At 51.9% G+C, this 20,285-nt stretch overlaps 1 protein-coding gene across 1 annotated transcript; it reads right to left on the bottom strand.

Annotated features, from left to right (window-relative positions):
- Positions 1 to 4,189: 4,189 nt before the first annotated feature.
- Positions 4,190 to 19,385, bottom strand: Gpr179 (G protein-coupled receptor 179). Its single transcript, XM_028755196.1, has 11 exons — positions 18,592 to 19,385; positions 17,193 to 17,301; positions 15,203 to 15,290; positions 14,450 to 14,685; positions 13,700 to 13,768; positions 12,884 to 12,993; positions 12,397 to 12,635; positions 12,091 to 12,229; positions 11,365 to 11,470; positions 10,616 to 10,762; positions 4,190 to 9,130 (listed from the first exon to the last, which is right to left on the bottom strand). Exons 1-11 carry the CDS (start codon positions 19,383 to 19,385, stop codon positions 4,190 to 4,192), a joined length of 6,978 nt encoding a protein of 2,325 aa, XP_028611029.1.
- Between the last annotated feature and the right edge of the window lie 900 nt (positions 19,386 to 20,285).

The raw sequence follows: 20,285 nt of genomic DNA, 5'->3' as shown, positions 1-20,285 counted from the left end.
GGCTGCCCTTCAGCTTTTATGTATTTTGTTGTGTTTTCTTGGAGATAAGGTCTAGATCTGCCTTGCCTGAAACTAGATATATGTAACCCAGGCTTGCCTTAAACTTGCAATGATCCTTCTCATGGAAGGTGTGAACTACCATGCCCAGCCTGCATTCTATTCTTATTAGACTTGTCCCCACCCCGTTGTCCCCTTTTTGCCCAGCTAGACTAGACTACCAAGGAAGTGTACCAGCATTCAGGTAGACGAAAGTGGATCTGTGCATTCAAGGCCAACCTAATCTTCATAGGGAGTTCCAGGAGAGCTAGGGCTATACACTGAGAACCTCTTTTTTTTTTTTAATTATTTATTTATTTAATATATGAATGCTCTATCTGCTTGTACATCTGTGTGTCAGAAGATGGCATCAGATCCCATTACAGATGGTTGTGAGACACCATGTGGTTGCCGGGAATTGAACTCAGGAGCTCTGGAAGAACAGCCAATCCTCTTAACCACTGAGCCATCTCTTCAGCCCAGTGAGACCCTATCTTAAAAACAAACAAAAAACAAACCACTGGGTGGCTTCAGGAAATTTAGGAGGATGTGGGGACAAGGCAGGGTTGGTGCTTGGGGAAATCAGTAAGATTTGGTCCTGATGTCATACCTCACAAAGATGCTGACTATGCCTTCCAGCCCAGGACCTGAGAGCAAGCCAGTGTGCAGTGCAGCAGCCCAGACCTTGTTCCGCTGGGGCTGCTTGGAGAAGGGGTGGGGGTTGATGCTCAGTGTCCTGGGATCTGGGCATGACAAGGGGAATCTCAGTTTTCCAGCCACAGGTTTGGTTCCTAGTGCTTTTGAGTTCCACAACCCAGTGAATTCTTGTTTAAAAACAGGGCCCGCAGGAGATACAGCCAATAAGTGGAGCGTTGGCTTTGCATGGACAAGGCCCTGGGTTCAGACGGGAACAGTGAGAGCCTACGTTCTCATACTTAACTTTTCTCCAGACTAAAATTTTCTCTGTTACTTCAGGCCAGAGTTAATCTGTCTAGAGTAGGGTAAAAGAAGCTGCAATTGGGTCAGGAATAAGTAGCCTAACTGTCATTTCTCCAAACCTGCCCTCTCAACAAAGCTGCAAACAGGGGATGCCTGACCGGGGGGGGGGGGGGGGCCGGGCAGGAGTGTTTGACTGTGAATGTGTATGTGACACAGCTTTCAGATGGAAGTCAGAGGACAAATTTTGCTTTCCAGTGTGGATTCTAGGAATTGAATTTTTGTCAAGTTTGCACGACAAAATAGCTTTACCCATTGAGCCACCTCCCTGGCCCAAGCCTGGTGTTTTTATAACAGCATGTGTATAGACTGAGGAGACAGAGTCAGGTGGATACATGTGCTCAGGCCTGAGACCTGGGGGGCTACTCTGAGGCAGCCGGTCTCACGCTGTTTACTCTCAACCCTCCAGGCTTAAAGTGTGCATCATTTTACAGCATTACTGTCCAAGTGGGGCTTGGACACATCCTATTTGCCTGAGCCCTGGATTAAGGCAAAATAAGAAGTGCTTTGAGCTGGATCCCTAGCCAGAGAGTAAGAAGGAAGGGAGATAATCCCAGCAGGGAAGAGAAGCAGAGAAACAAAAGAACTCACTTAATAGGCAAATGTTAACATTGATTTCTCTTGAATTTATGAAAAACGGTGATTCAGATAAGCTAGTTCATCCCACTGCTGTGGATCTGACTGGAGTCTCTAGATAATCCTAAATCTCAGCTAAGCAACGGCTGCCACCAGGAAGCCAGAGGATAAGTGCAATTTCATTTCCTCTGGGACCAAATCCAGCTGAGCAAATGGCCCCAGATGTGAAGGGTTGGCTTGGAGAGCAAGGCAGAGAGCATCCGTTAGCACCGGCACAGAATAAACTGGACCACCCCACTCCAAGTCCTGTCAGGCATAGGGCGACCCTGGAGCAGGTACAGTTCTGTCTTCTGTCCCTCTGTTGACAAAACCACCAGTATAAATAAGCTGGAGCCAACTACAGGAGCTGAGAACAAGCACTCTTTATTATTTTTCTGGGTGGCAATTTATAACAGTGAATATGGGGATAGCTTTACTCTTTCCAGCTAGAACAGACTCAGTGGGATTGCTCTGGGGTGTGCAGTTAGTGAAGTCTACCAGTCTACCTTAGCTCAGAAGCTGTGGGGTTAAGTAGCCACAGCCCAGAACAATACAGCTGTAGAAACCCGGTGCAGGAGATCTGGGTAGGTAGGAGGGCTTAGTGTGGGAATGAGGGCAGCTGGCCCCCAAAGGTGACTAGGTGACTCTCTTCCGTTCCCTTTTGGAAATGGAGTGTCTGACTGCTTTTCTCTGTGAGGCTCTGTATCTGCTCAGCGTTTGCATATAGACTCCTGTTTTTCTCACCCAGCATTTGGTCTCACTCGAGGTTTTCCAGCTCTTAAACAGCACCTATATCGCTATAGTCAGGATGGGACTGCCTGCTGTCTTCAATGCCCCTGTCGGCTTTGCCACATTAGCCTGCCTATCTTCACCCCATCTTCCTCTCTCAAGCCAGAACCTCTGTATAAGTTTTTCTCCTTCCTAGTTTTCATCTGGTAACATCATCTGACACCAACCCTGTCATCTTACACCGCTTCAGCAAGGTAGCCTTAACTTTGGAGAGGAGAGCCAAACTGAGAGTGGACAGCTGAGAAGGAGGCTTTGTACTCAAGCGGTGCCTTTCCCGGCCCCGGGGAGTGCTACTCTTTCTGATAGTGGTTGGGATTCTGACTGTCCAGAACGGCTCCTCCAGGAAGGAGTATGAGTGGCTTACAGTGGTTCTCACTTGAGAACCAGAGATCTCTCCTTGGCTCCAGTTACATTTACTAAAAAGGGGGAGTCCCCTTGCTGACTACAGAAAGACGAGGAGGAGGAGGAGGAGGCGGTGAGGTGAACCCTGGACATGGCAAGAGCCGGAGCAGGAAGATGGGAAGAGGTTTACTGGGGACATCGGTAAGGAAGAACCCCTGTCCAGTGTGGGGAGGGCCCTGAGAGAGCGTCTTTCCTTCTCTGTTCTCTGTCATCAGTTTGGATGCCAGCTATGACATAAATGTCAGATCGTCTGACTGTTGCTACTTCAGCTAACAGCCAGGGCACATGTGAGAACTAGTAAAGCAGAAATGGAAGAATCAAGTCAAAAGACAAGGCCCTTGACCTGGGGATGTGGCCTAGTGGTAGAGTGCTTGCTTAGTATTCCTGAAGACTGGGGTTCAGTTCCCTGCACCACACGTACCCACAGAAAGACAAAGGCTGGGCTGGGGATATAGTTCAGTTGACAGAGTGCTTGCCTCACATACAGGAAGCTCTGTGACCACTGAGTAAACTGGCCATGGTGATGCACACCTATAATCCTGGACCTCAGAAGTAGATGCAGGAGGACCAGAAGATTAAGGTCAGCCTTAGCTACCTACTGAGTTTTAGACCAGCCTGGGATCGTGTGTCAGGGAAAGGGGTGGGGAGAGGGGCAAGGTCTAGGCCTGTGAGGCTTTTTCCAGACACATATTTTGTCTTTGTTTTCCTCTGAGTTAGCTTTCATCTTATAAATATCTATTTTAATTTTGTGTGTATGTGTGTGTGTGTGTCTATCTGTCTGTCTCTGTGGGGATATATGTGCACATGAGAGACCAGAAGGAGACCAGAGATCAGAAGAAGAAATTGGAAGATCCCCTGAACCTGGAGTTGCGAGTGGGTATAAGCCACTGTCTTGGCTGTTGAGTTCCAATCCTGGGCCCTGTGCAAGAGCAGTGTGTGCTCACCACCACTGAGCCATCTCTCCAGCTCCATCTTTCATCCTGAATTACATGGCCCTATAGCCTTCTCTTGCCCACAGTCCCCAAATTGCTACTGCCTTAAATGGTTTAGTTTGTTGCTACCTTGAGTAAATGTGAGAATTCCAATTTGAACAGTTGTATCAGGTACTCTGGATGGATGGCAGAATTCTTTAGAAGGTGAAAGTCTAGTTTTTGTTTCCTGAAGCAGAGAGAGAGAGAAGTGAGGAGGATGGAATGTCCCCTGGGGTCCAACCCTTCTACAGTTCCTTCTGAATGGGTTGGCATCTGGCCTCCTGGGCAGAGGAAGTATCCAAGCATCTTTGAGTTAGCTCTTTGGGAACACTGGAACACAGGAAGTGTCCTGAAGGAGTTCTGACCCCACCATGGTGCTATCATTCACAGTCCCAAGGATAGTCAGGTGGAGGACCGAGTTCTCCAGCTTGCGATTCAGAGGCCATTAGTCCTTGGTCTTCAATTAGGGACAAAGACTCTGGAGCCTCTGTATCTTTGGGACTTGGCTCTAGATCTGATTTGGCTCCAGGCTCAAATTCCAAAGGTTCTTGTTCTTTGACATCTTCCAGGAGGAAAGTACCAGGTGGCTTGCAGGCGTCTGGGCGGACACTCTTGCTCTCTGGGAGAAAGCTCTCCAATGATCTGTGTACTGAGAGGCAAATTGATTTCTCAGGGGCAGCAGGCACACTTGCCTGGGTTACTGGTAAAGCCAGGAGGCTAGATTCATCAGATTGGGCTCTAGTTTCCTCCCATGGACAGATGTCTGCCATGGTGCCTTTGATTTTATTTCCTTCCGGGTCTGTGACTTCCCATACACATAGTTCTGCTATACCTTTCCCTGGGCTGCTTGCTCCATGGAGACTGACCCTGGGGTGGTCTGTGTCCACAGCATCTTCCTGGGAGAAGAGCCCCACTGACACTGAGCCTTCTGAGGGGTAGATGGCCTCTGCTGCTTTTAAGAAGTGTCTTTCAGCCCCTTTGCCCCCTTGTGACTCTCCATCCTGCCCCAGGTCCAACGCCCCCTCCCCCACTGCTCCTGGACCTGCCTCCCAGGGGCAAATCTCAGCTTTCTCAGTAGAAGGAACCTCTTCTACTCCCCCAGGACACACTTTCTCAAATTCCCCTTTGCTTCCATCAGAAGCATCTGTAGCTGCTTGCACCCCAAAGTCCTGACTCTCCCCGGGACACAGAGTTTCCTGCTTCCCAAAGTTGCTGGTCTGTGGTGTTTTCTGAACTGACACACCTTCATGGTCTCCCTTTTCAGGGGCTCTTTCTTTCTCCTCTTGAGACTTCTTTTCATCTTGTCTTGCTATCTCTGTAACTCTCCCAGTCACCTGGGGACAGAGCTCAACCTTGGTGTCACTGTCGGGTATACACAGATCTGGTTCAGGAGCATCCCACGGACACACCTCAGCAGGCCCAACCCCCGCGCTGACCAGTGTCTGGGAGCTGGCTCTAGGTCGGTCAGGACACTCGCTGAGTGGCTGGGAGGAGGAGTCTGCCGGTACCGGTACCATGCTTTCCCTAAGACCCACAGGCTGGAGTTCCGAGCTTGCTCCTCCTCTATCAATAGAGACCTGTGATTCTAAAGCTGGAGCTTTTCCTTGGGTTGTATATTCCGGGAGAGAACCTGTCTTCAGGTCTTGTCTCAGGTCTGCCTTCTCTGATGGCCTGTCACTTGCTTCCAAGGACTGTCCCTCTGCTGCCTGACTAATGGTGCTGAGGGGCAAGTCTGAGACCTTGGAGACCTTGGCAGGTGGCTTCCTCAAATCCTTGTCCTTCCAAGGACAGATAGCTTCCTCTTCCTGTTCCTGGCAGAGTTTTCTGTCCCCCTTTGATGTGTCTTCTTCTTGGAAGGGAACTCCTGCCTTTTCTAGACTCTTTCTCCTTTGCTGTGCTGGCTCGATCCCTGTCTCTTGCTCCAGTCCTTTCCCCACAGTCCCTTCATTCAATTCCCAGGGACAGATCTTGGCTTTTTCACTGATAGGAATGTCCTCTGCTTCCCAAGGACACACCTCTATGGGCCTGGAGCTCACATGGTCCTGAAGTTCATCTTTTAGTTTCTCAGTGTTCAGAGTGTCTAGCTGCTGAGAGGAGTCCCCTGGACTCAAGCTGTCCCAAGGACAGACCACCTCCTTCTCCGGGCTCAGCCTCTCTGGCTTCTTCGTAGCACTAGCAGCTACCTTCCTGGGTGCAGAATCTGCAGAAGTCTGACCTGCATCATTTGGAGGGATCCCAGAAGCTTCAGCTCCAACAGCCCTTTCCTCCCCAGCCCCAGTGACCACTTCCCAGGGGCAGATCTTGGCCTTCTCAGCGGTCTCTTCCACATCCCAGGGGCAGATCTCAGCAGTTACGCCTCCCATGTTGCCTTGCCTCTGGAGAGTGACTTGGGGTTTCTCTCTGTCTCTTTGTGGGGTGCTAGCATGGTCTGTGCTCTCCCAGGGACAGATGGCTTCCTGCTTTAGGACCTGTCCGTCAGCTTCTTCCAGGGCTTGCATTCTTGCTCTTCCAGGCATTTTCTCCACATCTTTTTGAACTTCTTCTTTAGGTGAGTGTTCTGATGTCCTGTCCTCTGTCCGTCTATCTAGTTCCCAGGGACAGATTTCTGCTGTTGAAGGTGTTGCCTGCTTTTCCTCTGGCTTGATGGCTTCCCAAGGACACACTTGCAGTACCTGGCTGCCCCCATGGCTCAGGAATTTCTCACCAGCCTTGGAGGAAGATTTGTCTGGATGTGGGCTGGACTGCTCAGGCGCTTCATCTTCCCAGGGGCACACTGACTCCTGCCCTTGATGTACTATAGGTTTTGCCTTCACAGTTTGTTCCCCTGTCTCTGCCAAGCACCCCTCTCTGGAGGCCGTCTCTTTTCCTGGGAGAGATTTCCCATCTGTTCCCTGATTCAGTGCTTCTGTACCTGCTAGCTCGTCCGCCACCTCCCAGGGACAGACCTCAGCTTTCTTGTCATTAGATCTATCTCCTGCCTCCCATGGACACACCTCTGCAAAGCCACTGCCAAAACTCCCTGAGCTTCCTGGGGCTTGAAGTGAGACAGCTAAAGGGCCCCGAAAATCAGTACTTTCCCATGGACAAAAGGACACCAGGTCTCCACCCAGATTCTGTTCTCTCCAGAAGGTTGCCTTCTTGGGGGATTTCTGCCTTTCTTCAGGGAGTTCCTGTACCCTCTGAGCAGATGTCCCCTCCCCCACATCCGTCATCTCCCACGGGCACAGTTCTGCCTTGGCAGCATGGGGTGAAAGAGCCTCTGGATGCTTTTCTCCTTTGCTCACTACCACAGACAGGCCCCGCCTTCTGTCAGAATCCTGATGCACCGACTGAGGAGATAGACCTCCAGAGTCGGGGCTTTCCCAAGGACACACTGCCTCCTGGCTCCGGACTAGCCTCTCTGGTTTCTTCCGAGTAATGGCACTCACATCTTCAGGCTCTGACTCTCCTGGGACTTTCTCTCTCCCTTCCCAGGATCTACTTAGTATTTGTCTTGATGGCTTCTTCTCAAGACCTCCTCCTTCAGTCCCCTCCTGGGAGCAGATTTTGGCCTTGTTGACACTCTCTGGCGAGCCCATTCCTGATTCAAATTCAGTTACTTCCCAGGGGCACACCTCTGCCACCCTGTGGTCAGCACTGCCTAGGGGCTGGAGGGCAAGGTTGGGCACCTCTTGGTATCCCACAGGGGATTCCTTCGCTTGCTCAGCATTTTTCTCCCCCAAAACTTGCCTCAATGTGGCAAGTGCTATTTTACCGGTTCTCTCAACTTTCCGCTCCCCTGGACCCTGGGACGCTCTCTTGTTTCTATCTTCTTGCTCTCGGCTGCCCTCCTTTTGACAAACGTGGAGCATTTGGCTGGTGTGAGCATTCTGTTGGTTCTGGAGGGACTCCTCATCCTCACAGGGGGCAAGGGCAGCCTGTTTGCTCACTGCTTTAGGCCGGCTTAGCCTGGGAGATCTGGGTGGAGCCCCTGTGCTCACCTCTGTGGGTTTTCCCTTCTCAGCCTCAGGGGTGCCCTCCCCACCATCTTTCTCTTTGTAGGTGCTCCTAGAACGGGTCAGAGCTTTGATGGCCAGGCTCAAGCTGCGCACGGAACCCTGTTGCAGAGGGGTCTTGAGGCTGTGAGATTTTGAGAAGACCTTGGGCTTTTCCTCATCCGTATCATCTGCTTCCCCCTGGGCATGTCCACCCTCTGTGAGGGTCTCACTCTCTCCAGTCCCCCTTTTCTCCACTGCCACAGACAGGGCCCTCCAGATCTTGGTACGAGCTGAGGCAGGTGAGTGGCCGCTTCGCTCTGGACCTGCGGGGCCTTCCTGGACCACATTTTCTTTCTTGCCTGGCAGTTCTACATTCTCCCAGGGGCAGATGAAAGTGAGAAGGGAGGGGCTTTGGGGGGGCTTTGAGACTGGTGTCAGAACGGGGGCGGGGGGCGGGGCCGGAGCCAGGGCTGGCAACAGAACCGGAGCCAATGTGGAGGCTGGGGTGGGAGACAACATTCTTGGCTCTCCCAGGCAGGCCCCAGACAGAGCCAAGATGGGTGTGGAGACCTGATGCCGGATGGGTGGGTGAGGCAGCCTTCTCCCAGCCTCTTCACGAGGCCTCCCAGGGGTCTGAGAGCTGTCCATACTGCTGCTCTTGGCAGGAGAAGGTGGAGCTGACAGAGGAGCCCTTAGAGGACGGTCCAGCCTCCTGGTCGATGGCCTCCGCACCGGGCTCACCATAGCTGCCTCAGCCTTCTTTCTTTCCTCTCTCTCTTTTGCCTGCCGATAGGTTTCCTCCAGGTAAGCCTGACTGGCCACAAGCAGAGCCTTTTCCCTGGAGCCAGCCACCACACTGAGTGACTTCTGCAGGGAGATGGGCCTGGCTCTAGGGAGTCTTTCTCCCACTGTCAGATTGTGAGCACTAGCCGACCTGAAGCCCAGGGCTGGGGGCCCCTCTACCGACTCTTGGCCCTCTGTTGGTGAGGCCTTCTTGGACAGGGTCCGGCTCAGCATGGAATCAAAGGGAAGAGTATTATGCTCCCTGTGGTGGTCATAAGTGCTGCGGGTCTTGCGGAGGGCTGGTGGCTTCTCTGTTTCTTGAAGGCTGGAGCTGAGGAGTCTTCGTCGAGAAGAGCCTGGCAGGCTGCTGAGGCCCAGAGAACCTGAGTCCCGAGAGTGCTGCCTAGCAAGGGCCTCTGGGAACTCAGCCAGGTATCTCATGAAAGAGCGTCCCAATCCCTGGCGTGAGCTGCCCCGCTTCTTGGGCAGGTGAGGGTTGTTAGCAGCCATCTCCTTGGTCTTTCGGACCTCTAGCTGGGCATAGAGCTTCTTCAGTTCATCCTGTAAGGAAGGGGACCGGCAGCAGAGCCACCTCTGAGATGAATGAGCCCTCCTCCCACCAACAGTGCTCTCCTTGCCACGCCTCCCCCACCCTCCATTAAACTATTCTCTCTGGGGAATCACTTCTCTACCAAGTTGTATCCCGTTCTTGTTTCTTAAACTCAGAATTCACCACTCTGTTGCTGCAAGACCAGAGCCAAGCTGGTTCTGATCTGGTTCCATTTAGCCCTCATGGTTCAGAGTGTTCTCACTTCTCTGGGGCACTGTGATCTCTTGGGAAATGTCCAGCATGGGGGAAGGGCTGGGCATGAGCCTTCTAACCCACCTGTATCTCAAAGCTATTTTGTTGTCTTCTCTCTGTGTCTCTGTATCATTGGGGTTTTGGTTTGTTCTGTTCTGTTTGTTTGTTTTGAGACAAAGTTTCTATCTGTGGCCCTGACAGTCCTGGAGACCAGGCTGCCCTTCATCTACCTATCACTGCCTCCCAAGTGCAGGGATTAAAGGCACCCGCCACCATGCCTGGCACCTCTGCATCTTCTTCCATGTGTCCCGAGTTCACTTCCTTAGAACACTCTAGGAGGTGGGTGGAAGAGTGCTACACACCAGTGCCAATGAAGACTTTTGTGCTCTGAATTTCTCCCCAAAAAAGGGAGAAAGATTGGCTTGAAGTCTGAAAAGGGAGGGACTGAAGTGGTGTATGGCTTTGGTTCAGAGAGGAGCACAGAGGCAGACTAGGCAGAGCTCAGAAGACGAAGAGGCTGTGGGAAGATCTGCAGAGGCTGCTGGGATGAGGGTCTGGGAGATGTAAAGGGTAGGTAGGTGGCTTCCCAACATGGCTTCTTTGCCTTGGGTTATATATAAAACCACAATGTCTTCTGATTTCTCCCAACTCCTGGCTCTATATAATGCTCTTGAGAAGAAAAATAAGAGGGAGCCTGCTTCCTCAGAGCTAACCTCTAGAAAGCCACTTTTTCCTAAGGCACACTGAAAGAAAGTGGATCCTGATGGCCACTCCATTGTGCTAGGGACTCAAGGCTTTTCTAGTCTGTTTCCACCCCATGATGACATGGGGTTAAGAGTCCACTCTTGGCTGGGCCTGTGTCTTCTGGGTTTTGGGGGCTCTTTTCAATACTGTTGTATATTAGTCAGGGGAGTCCAGGGTAGCAGAAAAGGGAGGTACAGTCTTGGAGGGAGGGAGGCCTTAGGGGTGATTCAGTGGTACCCCAAGCCAGTGGTAGCACAGCTGTGTTTCTCTGCTCAGTCCTTAAAAGTTGGTATCAAGGCCAAGCACTCAGAAGGCTGAGGCAGGCAGATATCTGTGAGGCCAGCCTGGTCTACAAAGCAAGTTCAGGACAGTCAGGGTTCTGATATACAGAGATACAGAGATGCCCTGTCTTGAAAAACCAAACCAACCAAACAAATAATAATAATTTTTTTTAGAAAAGGTGATATCAAAGAAATTGGGGGAGGGGAAGGGGAGCCTACCCGAATGTCCCCTGGGTCCAGGCTGCGCTCACTCCAGACTGAGGCGATGCTGCTGTTGAGGTAGGAACCGGAGCGCTGCAGGTCCAACTCATCCTCATACACTTCATCCAAGATCTCCTCCCGGGGAGGTGCCCCTGGCTTCCAGAACTGGCCAAGATAGGCAGAGGGGATGGGAGACAAACCTACTCTGCCTTTACTTCATGAGTCTTCACCCCCACCCCTTCCTGGTTCGGAAACCAAACTTCGGAGTATGTTATTCCCTGCCATTCCTCCTCAGTAGTGACCAGCACAGTGTCCTTAGGCATGGTCTTCAGCTCTCTATCTGCCTCTGTGAACTGCTCTCCACACCTTCAGAGTCTATCAGCGTCATTCTAAGGATATCAGACGTGGTGGTGCACACCTTTGCTCCCAGCACTGGGGAGAGAGAGGCTGTCAGGTATCTGTGAGTTAGAGGCCAGCCTGCTCTACAGAGCTAGGTCCAGGACGTCCAAGGCTATACAAAGAAACTTTGTTTCAAAAAAAACCAACCAGCCAACCAACCAAAGCAAACCCTACTACAACAACAGCGACAGCAGAACTCCCCCAAATACTCCTCTTCTACCTGTAGCTCTATGCTGCTTGCTGGGAACTGGAAGCAGGGACTACTAGCTCCTCTTCCAACCAAGTCCTTGCCTGGGATGCTCGGCATTCTTGATTGGCGAGGGTGCTGAGGTATCAGGGCCATAGCGTTCCTTACCAAAAGACCTTACCTTAGGGAAGAAGATCAGAGCCAGTGTGGCTGTGACCGTGCTGTGGGTATGGAGGAAGAAGAGGAGAAGTGTCCAGTCTGGGTGCAGGGAAGGAACCAGCACAAACCTGAGGGCCAGATGGGGCAGGATCATCACTGTAGGTGGGAGCAGCCTGCCTGCCTCCCCTCACTAACTCTCTGTCCCAGCCCCAGCCCCTGCCCCTGCCCCTGCCCTGGCCCCAGCTCCTGATCCTGCCCCAACCCCGCCCCTTCTGGCAGTGGCCAGCAGAACACGCTTTCCTTCCTCTCTGGATCATAGAGATAATCCCAAGGTTCCCATTCATTTCATTTTCTGAGGAGTTCTCCTAAGAGATTCCACCCCACCGCCTCAGCCTGCCTAGGAGATAGCACTGTGCTCAGGACTCTGTTGAGACCACCCTGTGATTTGCATCGGCTTCCACCACAGACCCAGGGCCCACAGCAGGCCTGCTGCTCTGAGGGCTAAGGAGTAAGCAGAGAGCAAGGGGCTTGAGGAAAAAACATTTAGGATCGAGACATGGAATTAGGAACTTCCTCTTGTGGATTGGGTATCTCTTCTGTCAGAGATCTGGGGTCTAGGAAGGGTATATCTGGGGTCCTGCTGGGCATAGCAGGATTGCAGGGATTACGGTTAGGTGGACCCCTCACCTGGAGGTGGGGAACGTTTAGCTGGGTGGGAGGAGTCTCAGGAGGACGGGCTGGTTCTCACCTGGCAGTGTGGAAGGCAGTTGACAGCAGCAGCTCATTGTGCAGGGCAATGCTCATGTAGCGCGGTTCGTGGAAGGCTGAGGGGACAGCCCGGGTGGCATAGCAGAGGAAGCTGCCCCAACAAAGCAGCAGCATTTCCGCTGTGGAGATTGGGGACAGAGATCCCTTACCACTCCAGCAGCCTGCTGAGCCTCTCCAATACCAAGTGTGCAGGGTAGCCCAGACCCAGGGTGAGCTAGCACAAGGAACACCCTGGAGGTGAATAGTCAGAGGCTAGAGGAGGTTGGGCTCAGCAGAAGCAGCTCACCCACAACCATGATGTAGTCCCAGTGGTCATGGTGACAGAGGTAAAAGTGGCGGCCGGTGGGAGTGTGACCCCGTGTCACCAGAGGTGTGTGCTGAATGCCTGGCTCCAGGACCCCTGCTGTCCACAGAACCAGGAAGCCCAGTACCAGCAGCAGGAGCTGTCCTAGACGCCGTAGCAGCTGCCCACTGCTTGGGTGCGGCCCCCGCTGGGCAGTTCGAGACAGAAACAGCTGGAGCACCCTGAGGGGAATAAGGTACAAGGAAGATGGGGCCAGAGCCCAGAACTCTGTCCATCGCTTCCCAGCCCTCCACCGGTTTACACCTTCAGGGCCCTTTCCAAAAAGCTACATGGAAAAGCTGAGTGACTGAGGCTGGTTGCAGCAGGGTGGTACCAGGAAAAGTCTGACTGAAAAACTCCACTGTGTGAATGAGCTAGCTGGGTGGCCTGGGGGTGGACAGAGCAGTGGCGAGGTCTGTCAGGGCCCTACCTATAAAGCTTCAGGATAATGGTTCCATAGACGACTGCAAAACCCAGGAGCCGTACCCAGCGGAGAGCAACGCAGCGGAATACGCTGGGCTTGAAGTACAGGATAAAAACCTGGTGGGTGGCAAAGGGACAGAGATAGCTGTTCTCCTCTGCGCTTTTACTCCAGTCTAGAGCGTCACATGACCAGTCTTCCCGGCAGCCCCACGGTGGAGGCCTCGAATTTCCCTTGTGCAGAATTTAAATAAAAAATGTCCTAAACCAGAAGGTCAGAAACCTTTTTCCAGTCTCACTAGGCCAGCCATTTTGTGAGAATAGATGGGGGTGGGACCTAATCCCAAATCTTCCTAGGAAGGAAGGGAAGAATTCTTAAAGGAGGGGGACAGCTTGGGAGTGGAGGTATTTTTTTTTTTAATTTTATGCATATGAGTGCACTGTCACTGTCTTCAGACACACCAGAAGAGGGCATCAGATTCCATTACAGATGTTTGTGAGCCACCATGTGGTTGCTGGGAATTGAACTCAGGACCTCTGGAAGAGCAGTCAGTGCTCTTAACTGCTGAGCCATCTCTCCAGCACCATAAGAGTGGGGGTATTAAGAAGAGAGGCAGCTGGGCGGTGGTGGCACATACCTTTAATCCCAGCACTTGGGAGGCAGAGGCAGGTGGATTTCTGAGTTCGAGGCCTGCCTGGTCTACATACAGAGTGAGTTCCAGAACAGCCCGGGCTATAAAGAGAAACCCTGTCTGGAAAAACCAAAAAAAAAAAAAAAAAAAAAAAAAAAAAGAAGAAGAGAGGTGACTACAGGTCACAGACTCACCGGGAAGTAGAGAAGTAAGGATCCAAAAAGGATGGTTTCCAACAGGACGATTCCAGATGCCCGGATCCTCTGTTAGCCCAGAGGAGATAGGTGTGAACAGAGTGTGAGCACCAAGACTGGCCTGGGTCTATCAGGAGGCTCACCTGGCCCTGGGCTTCCCCGTACATACACTAGCTCTGCCCTCCGTTCACAGCTGCTTGTCCAGTCTCACCCCAGGCTCTAGCTATACTTTCACCAAGGACAGTGCTGGGCTCACAGCAGAGGTTGCTGGAGGGAGAAAGGGCCTCTGGCATTTCTCTGAGCTTTGGGTCAGACCGTACCTTGATCTAGAATAAAATTTCCCCCTTTCTTCGCCGAAAAAACTAGTTAACCTTCAAGCCTGGCTCCAGCAGGCTTTTTATACTTTCTCCCATGCCGTCTCCTCCAGAAGAACTGGGTCCCCTCTCCCAGCTCTCACAGGGACCTCCGTCCTTACCCTGTCTCGTAGCTTCCTCCCTGCCCCAGGGATCAGGCTACTTCTCTTACAGAGTGTCTATGTAGTATTTCGAACTGAGTAGGCATTCTACTAGTATCTATTGAATCAAATACAATGTTGCAGAGGCAGAAACAGGTCTAAGATAGAGAGGTCACTTTCTAATGTTGCACATCCTGATGTAAAGAAGAAAGACTGACATTTATTTCCCCAAGACTTAGTTCTCTACTTGAGATGGGTTGGATGTGTGTGTAGAGGAAGATGGGGGTTCTTCTTGCCTTGCTCCCTCGGCAACGGTAGGCGACCAGCATACTCAGGAAGACAGCCAGCATGCAGCAGGCCTGGCATGCCAGCACTGCCGTCCTCAGTGCCAGGGCTTCCTCCACCACGCACGGTGTGGCATCCAGACAGCTGGTGCAGCCCTCAGGACACGGCTGGCACCGTAGCAGCTTCCCTAAGCTGCCTTGTGGGGACCCAAATTGCCCGGCAGTCTGAGTTGCACTTTCTTCTAACCCTGCAAAGAACAAGAGGGGTATAAGGAGGAGAGCTTGGCTGGACACACCTGAAGTTTTAGCCTTGGGTCCTGAGGGCCTCATGCCCTCCTGTAGTTTATGCCCCCAGGAATAAAAATCAAGGAGTATGTCCCATGAAGGACAGGGTATCAGGAAAAAGTGATGTCAGGCTTAAGGCTAACGTGTCTCATGTGTGTGGATTTGTCCTCAGAAGGCAGACACCTACAAAAAGCCCTGCTGATCTCTCATTTTCTCTTTCTCCCTCCCCACCCCAACCCCCATTTTCTCTTGAGACAAAGCCCAAACTGGCCTTGAATTCACGGCAGTCCTCCTGCCTCAGCCTCCCAAGTGCTGGGACAAATTTGCACCACCCCACCCAGCCTCTCCTCTTGGCTCTCTCCTGCTGAGCCCCCACTTCCTCCCAGGCTCACCTTCAACTCACCTTTCTTCCACAGATGTTCCATCCCAACTTACCTTGGCTTACAAAACCTCTGCTTAGCTCTCTTCACACTTACGTACCCCTAGAACCACTAGCTCCATAGAATCCAGGTCGGCAGCGACAGAGATAGCGGCCAAGGACAAAACCCTGACTCTCCAGAGGGACACACTGTGGGGATGACAAATGATATTTGTTTTGACGATGTTTTTCTCCAGAAGCTTTCCCAGCTGCAAAGAGCCCCCTCCATCCATGGCTTCTGTGTTTACAGTAGGGGATTTCACCAGAAGCTTTCTCTGGTTCTTGCCCAGCCCTTCCACCTCTGGAAACTTGTCCATCTCTGCTGTTAGGCCTTTTCAAGGGTTATCTAAGAAAAGACTACAGGATGCATAACTCTTTTGTTCAGACTGGCAGTAGCAGGGACCTTGAGTCCTATTTCCTGGTGCCTAGCTCTTGGTAGGGCTGGGTACCAGAGGGGGCGAAGACAGAGAGAGCTCAGGGCTCCATCATACCTTGTGTACCTACACCCTCCTTCACAGGGTTCCCATGACCCACCCCACTTGGTACTCACAGGTGATGTGATAACTTGTCTATGTCATTTTTTTTTTTTTAAGATTTATGTATTTATTATGTATACAGCGTTTTGCCTGCATGTATGCCTGCATGCCAGAAGAGGGCGCAAGATCTCATTAGAGATGGTTGTGAGCCACCATGTGGTTGCTAGGAATTGAACTCTGGAACTCTGGAAGAGCAGAGACAGTGTTCTTAACCTCTGAGTCGTCTCTCCAGCCCAGTCTATGTCATCTTGACACAAGCTAGAGTTATCGAAAGTGAAGAAAGCCCAAACTGAGAAAATGCCTTTATAAGATCTATCTGTAGGGCATTTTCTTAGCTAATGATTGTGAATGGAACCATCCCTGGGCTGTGGTCCTGAGTTCAATAAGAAAGAAGGCTGAGCAAGCCATATGGAGCAACCCAGTAAGCAGCATCCTTCCATGGTTTTTGCATCCATCAGCTCCTGCCTCCAGGTCCCTGCTCTGCTTGACTTTCCTGCCCGGGCTACCTTCAATGATGAACTATGAACTAGGAGTGAACTAAACCCCGTCCTCCCCTAGTTGCTTTGGTCACATGGTGTTTCAACACAACAGTAACCCTGAGACAGGGATGTTAAAAAGACTCCCAGAGAGAGGGGCAACTTCCATCAGGACCACCTGCCTTTAGCATAGGACTACTCTTCTCAGCCTTAAACCAGGCTGGGGTGGGGGATGCCAAGGTCAGCTCTTTATTTTACCTCCCCTTATTGATGTTTGCTCAGCAGGGGGGACAGCGCATGGCCTCAGAGGTGGGCAGAGAAGCTGAGCACATGGCTGAGGTCAGTGGCTGAGAATAGGTATCTCTGAGGTAAAGGGCTTTGATCCTGCAGATGGCTTGGAGTTTGTCACCTTCAACAGTCCCAGACCTTTCTGAGCTGTGGCTAGCCTCCTCCTACACCCGCCAGCAATTCCATTAACATCCGTGAATACCAATGGAGCATACTCTGTGAACCATGAGGAGCTCAGAGCTGTATTGACATGAAGCATGTGGCCTAGGAGAAGGAAAGCTTCTGTCTCAGAAGTTGCCCTAAAGAGGAATCCTGGGGGCTGGAGAGATGGCTCAGAGCACTGACTGCTCTTCCAGAGGTCCCGAGTTCAATTCCCAGCAACCACATGGTGGCTCACAACCATCTGTAAAGGGATCTGATGGTGTCTCCTGGTATGGCTAAAGACAGTGTACTCACATAAAGTAATTAATAATAATAATAATAATAATACAAAATAACCCTGGAGTGCTGAGTACCAGAATGAAGGGCAAGCAGGGAGGCACACTGAGGATTCACGGGCTTGAAGAGCAGCTTTTTGGGGGAGAGGTAGAAGGGATGGGGTAGGCTGTACATTGGCCTCGCTTTACAAAAGCCTGTGCTTTCACCTCTGCCAATCACTTGGGACCACCTTGAAGCCCTGAGATGGCAGGGTGGCTTTGACAGTGATGAGGAAGGGGAGTGAAGGCAGGGCTCACTGAACCGATGCTCCTTGCCTGGGTGCTGTTGAGGTCGCACAGGTGTGTGTTTGAGTACCAGCCCGGGCCACCTGCACACTGGTTAATGTCCACATCCTGGAGGTCGATGTCCATCTGCACCTGTCCCCTAGGGCAGCAAATTGGCAGTTATAGTCACAGTGGGGATGTTGAGGTGACTGCCACAGACTATGAGGATAGTGCAGGCTTTGTTTGCACACTTTAGCACACACACACACACATGATCTCCAGTGCCATGAACCCTGTGTCTGTGGTGACAGTCCCTCTTCTACTAGGCTGCAGCACGCACACACACACACACACACACACACACACGCCTCATACAACTCAACTGTTTACCACGTCTTTGCTCGCCCAGGCCAGGTCTGAACTGATCACAGCTAAAGAGCCCTGGAATGGAGGAGTTCTGTTGTGACTGAATTGGGAGCGCTCTGGCAAGGAGCCAGGATGCCTGCTGGGAACAATACATGGGGGCAGAGACCTGGCAAAGCAACCCTGCCTGCTGGGAGCCTGACCTTGCTGTGCTCCTTTGCCTCCTGCTTCCCAGTGGGGCTACTGACCCTTTACTCTAGATGAAGGCAGAGTCAGTTCTTTGAGGAATATCACGAAGCACTGTGGTAGCCTAGATTAGATAATGGGGCCTGCTCTACCAAGAGCCTTGTCATTGACAATGACACTGGGGACTCAGCCAACTCCTGGACAGAAAGGGCATTGCTTCCAAGTCCCTGTCCAGGAATTTTTCTTCTCGTGGGAAGCCTCCTAGAGTGTCCACGTGGTTCCTCTGAGAAGCCAGGAACATGGATAATTACTGCCAGCAAGTTCTCAGGTCTTAACTCTTCAGTCTACCTCAGACCTGAGAACCAAGACCTGTCCTTCTCTACACACACACACACACACACACACACACACACACACACACACACACACAGATAGATGTTCATGTATTTATCTGTAGATACACATGCTCACAGGAACACCTTGTGTTAAAATATAAACAGCAGCAACAGATACCCAGGCACCTGCCTGCAATCCTGACATTTTGTGAGCCAAGGCAGGAGAATCAGGATTACAGGTCAGCCTTGGCTACATGAGAAACTGTCTTATTAGAAAACATAATAAAATGAAGACATACACACACAGAGATACAACAATAACAAAACCGATAGATGTCCAGATAAATATGCATGAATTATCTGGTTCATATACAGCACGCACACCTGAGAGTGTTAATAGTTACAGATTCCCAGTGCCAGCTGCAAACAGACACAGCAGAATGCATACACACATCTGTGCCCCCTAGACATACACATGTTCTTGCCAAGTGGCTTCTGCATAGTGCAGTAGACGTGTGGCCCCCTTATCCTCACAGATCCATCAACTCCTTCCCAAACTCACTCACCTGACCTCTGGGGTGAGGTCTGGCTTGAGTCCATAGAATGTGGCCGAGACTGTGACTAGCCAGCCAGGACGGAGCCGGCCCTCATGGCATTCCAGGAAGGGAGGAGATAGCTTCACCTGCTGTATGTCCCCCACATATCCATCCCCCCGTGGCCACTTGGGACTGTCAAGACTCCTTAGGTCATTGGTCAGTATGCGCTTCTGGAGGACAGGACTATCCTGATCCTCTTCTGGATTCTCTTCCTGTACCTTGTTCCCAGACAGGTCTTGAAGGATGGTCTCATCCCCCATCCGAGTAGCCTGCAGGGCCAGCTGAAGGTGGCTGGCCCCTGGTGGAGGGTTAAAGGTCAGCAGAGCCCTGTAGGCTTTCGGGTCTCCCTCTGCCACACTCCGAACGAGCGCCTGATACCACTCCACATCCTCCTCCACGCTTGACTCCCGGATGTCATTGGCTTGTAGGAGCATGTTGAGAAAGTTGGCAGCCTGGGATAGGGTGCCCACTGCTCTCTGTAGGACTGGGGGGACTCCAGCTTTGCCTTCGGCCCCTCGAACTTCATACTTCTTGCTGCAGTTTGCTCCTGACAGCTGCTGAACGTCTCCAGAGTAGAGAAAAGCCAGGGCTGCTTCAGCCCCCTTTGGGGGCATCCATGCAGACCCAGGTCCTGCCTTGGCTTGGGAGGGTAGTGGAGGCAGAGAGCGCAAGGACCTTTGGCTCTCTAGATCCCCGCTGCAGAGGAAACAGCAGCTCAGAAGCCCCCAAGCAAGAGAAGAAATGACCGCTGCCCCGGCGTCCATTTTTCAACTGCTTTCAGATCCCTGGTGTCTAGGCTGTCTAGAGTTTGGGTGGCTCAGAAGAATGCGGGCAGACGCTGGGATACAGTCTGACTCCACACCTTCTCTCCTCCCTCCCTCTCTCCCTCCCTCCCTTCCTCCTCCCTTCTCTCTCTCTCTCTCTCTCTCTCTCTCTCTCTCTCTCTCTCTCACCTTGTAGCCTATTTTGTTTTGTGTTTTCCCCCTCTCTAACGCCACCAGTTAGCTTCTGGTTATAGGTATGAGGGCCCTGCCCCTCCTCACTCAGAGTGTCCCCCCATCTCAAAACCTCTTAATCCTGGCATACTACTCTTTTCTCTACTCTGATCCAGTACACTGACACACACCCCACATCTGCTCCAGAGAGAGAAGAGGGGAAGGGAGAGGACCAGTTGTTCTCTCCCTACCCCTCACCCCCCACCCCCACCTTTGCTCCATTAGGAGAGATGGGCAAATCCGTCCTGGGGCACCATAGCAACCAGAGATGAATCCGTGTCCCTCCCTCTACCCCTCTGCCCCACTTGGCCTCCTGGCAGCAACTGCAATGAGGATAATAAAGAGCTAGCTGCGTGTCCTGGCAGTGTGCTCTGCTCTGCTGCTTAATGGTGTTGAGATGGGGAATGGTAAAGGTGGGGCAGAGAGTGCCCAGGAGAGCTAGAATCAGCCTGTTAGCAGGCTGGAAGTTCGTAAAGTGTTTTTCCCGCATGTAAGCTCAATGAATCCCACAGCCAAGTACAGGTGATTCTATCCCTGCTTCTGAGATACAGACACTAAAGCTCAGAGACACCCACTGCCTGAGAATGCAGCTGCTCCATCCCTCACTCAACCTCAGAGCTGAAATGACACTTCCTTACAGAAGAGTAGATAAGGCCCAGGGATGAAGCT

Source organism: Grammomys surdaster, unplaced genomic scaffold, assembly GCF_004785775.1.
Source record: "Grammomys surdaster isolate TR1022 unplaced genomic scaffold, NIH_TR_1.0 126048, whole genome shotgun sequence".
In the NCBI taxonomy this organism is placed as follows: domain Eukaryota; kingdom Metazoa; phylum Chordata; class Mammalia; order Rodentia; family Muridae; genus Grammomys; species Grammomys surdaster.
This window is presented reverse-complemented; position numbering and strand designations above follow the sequence as displayed.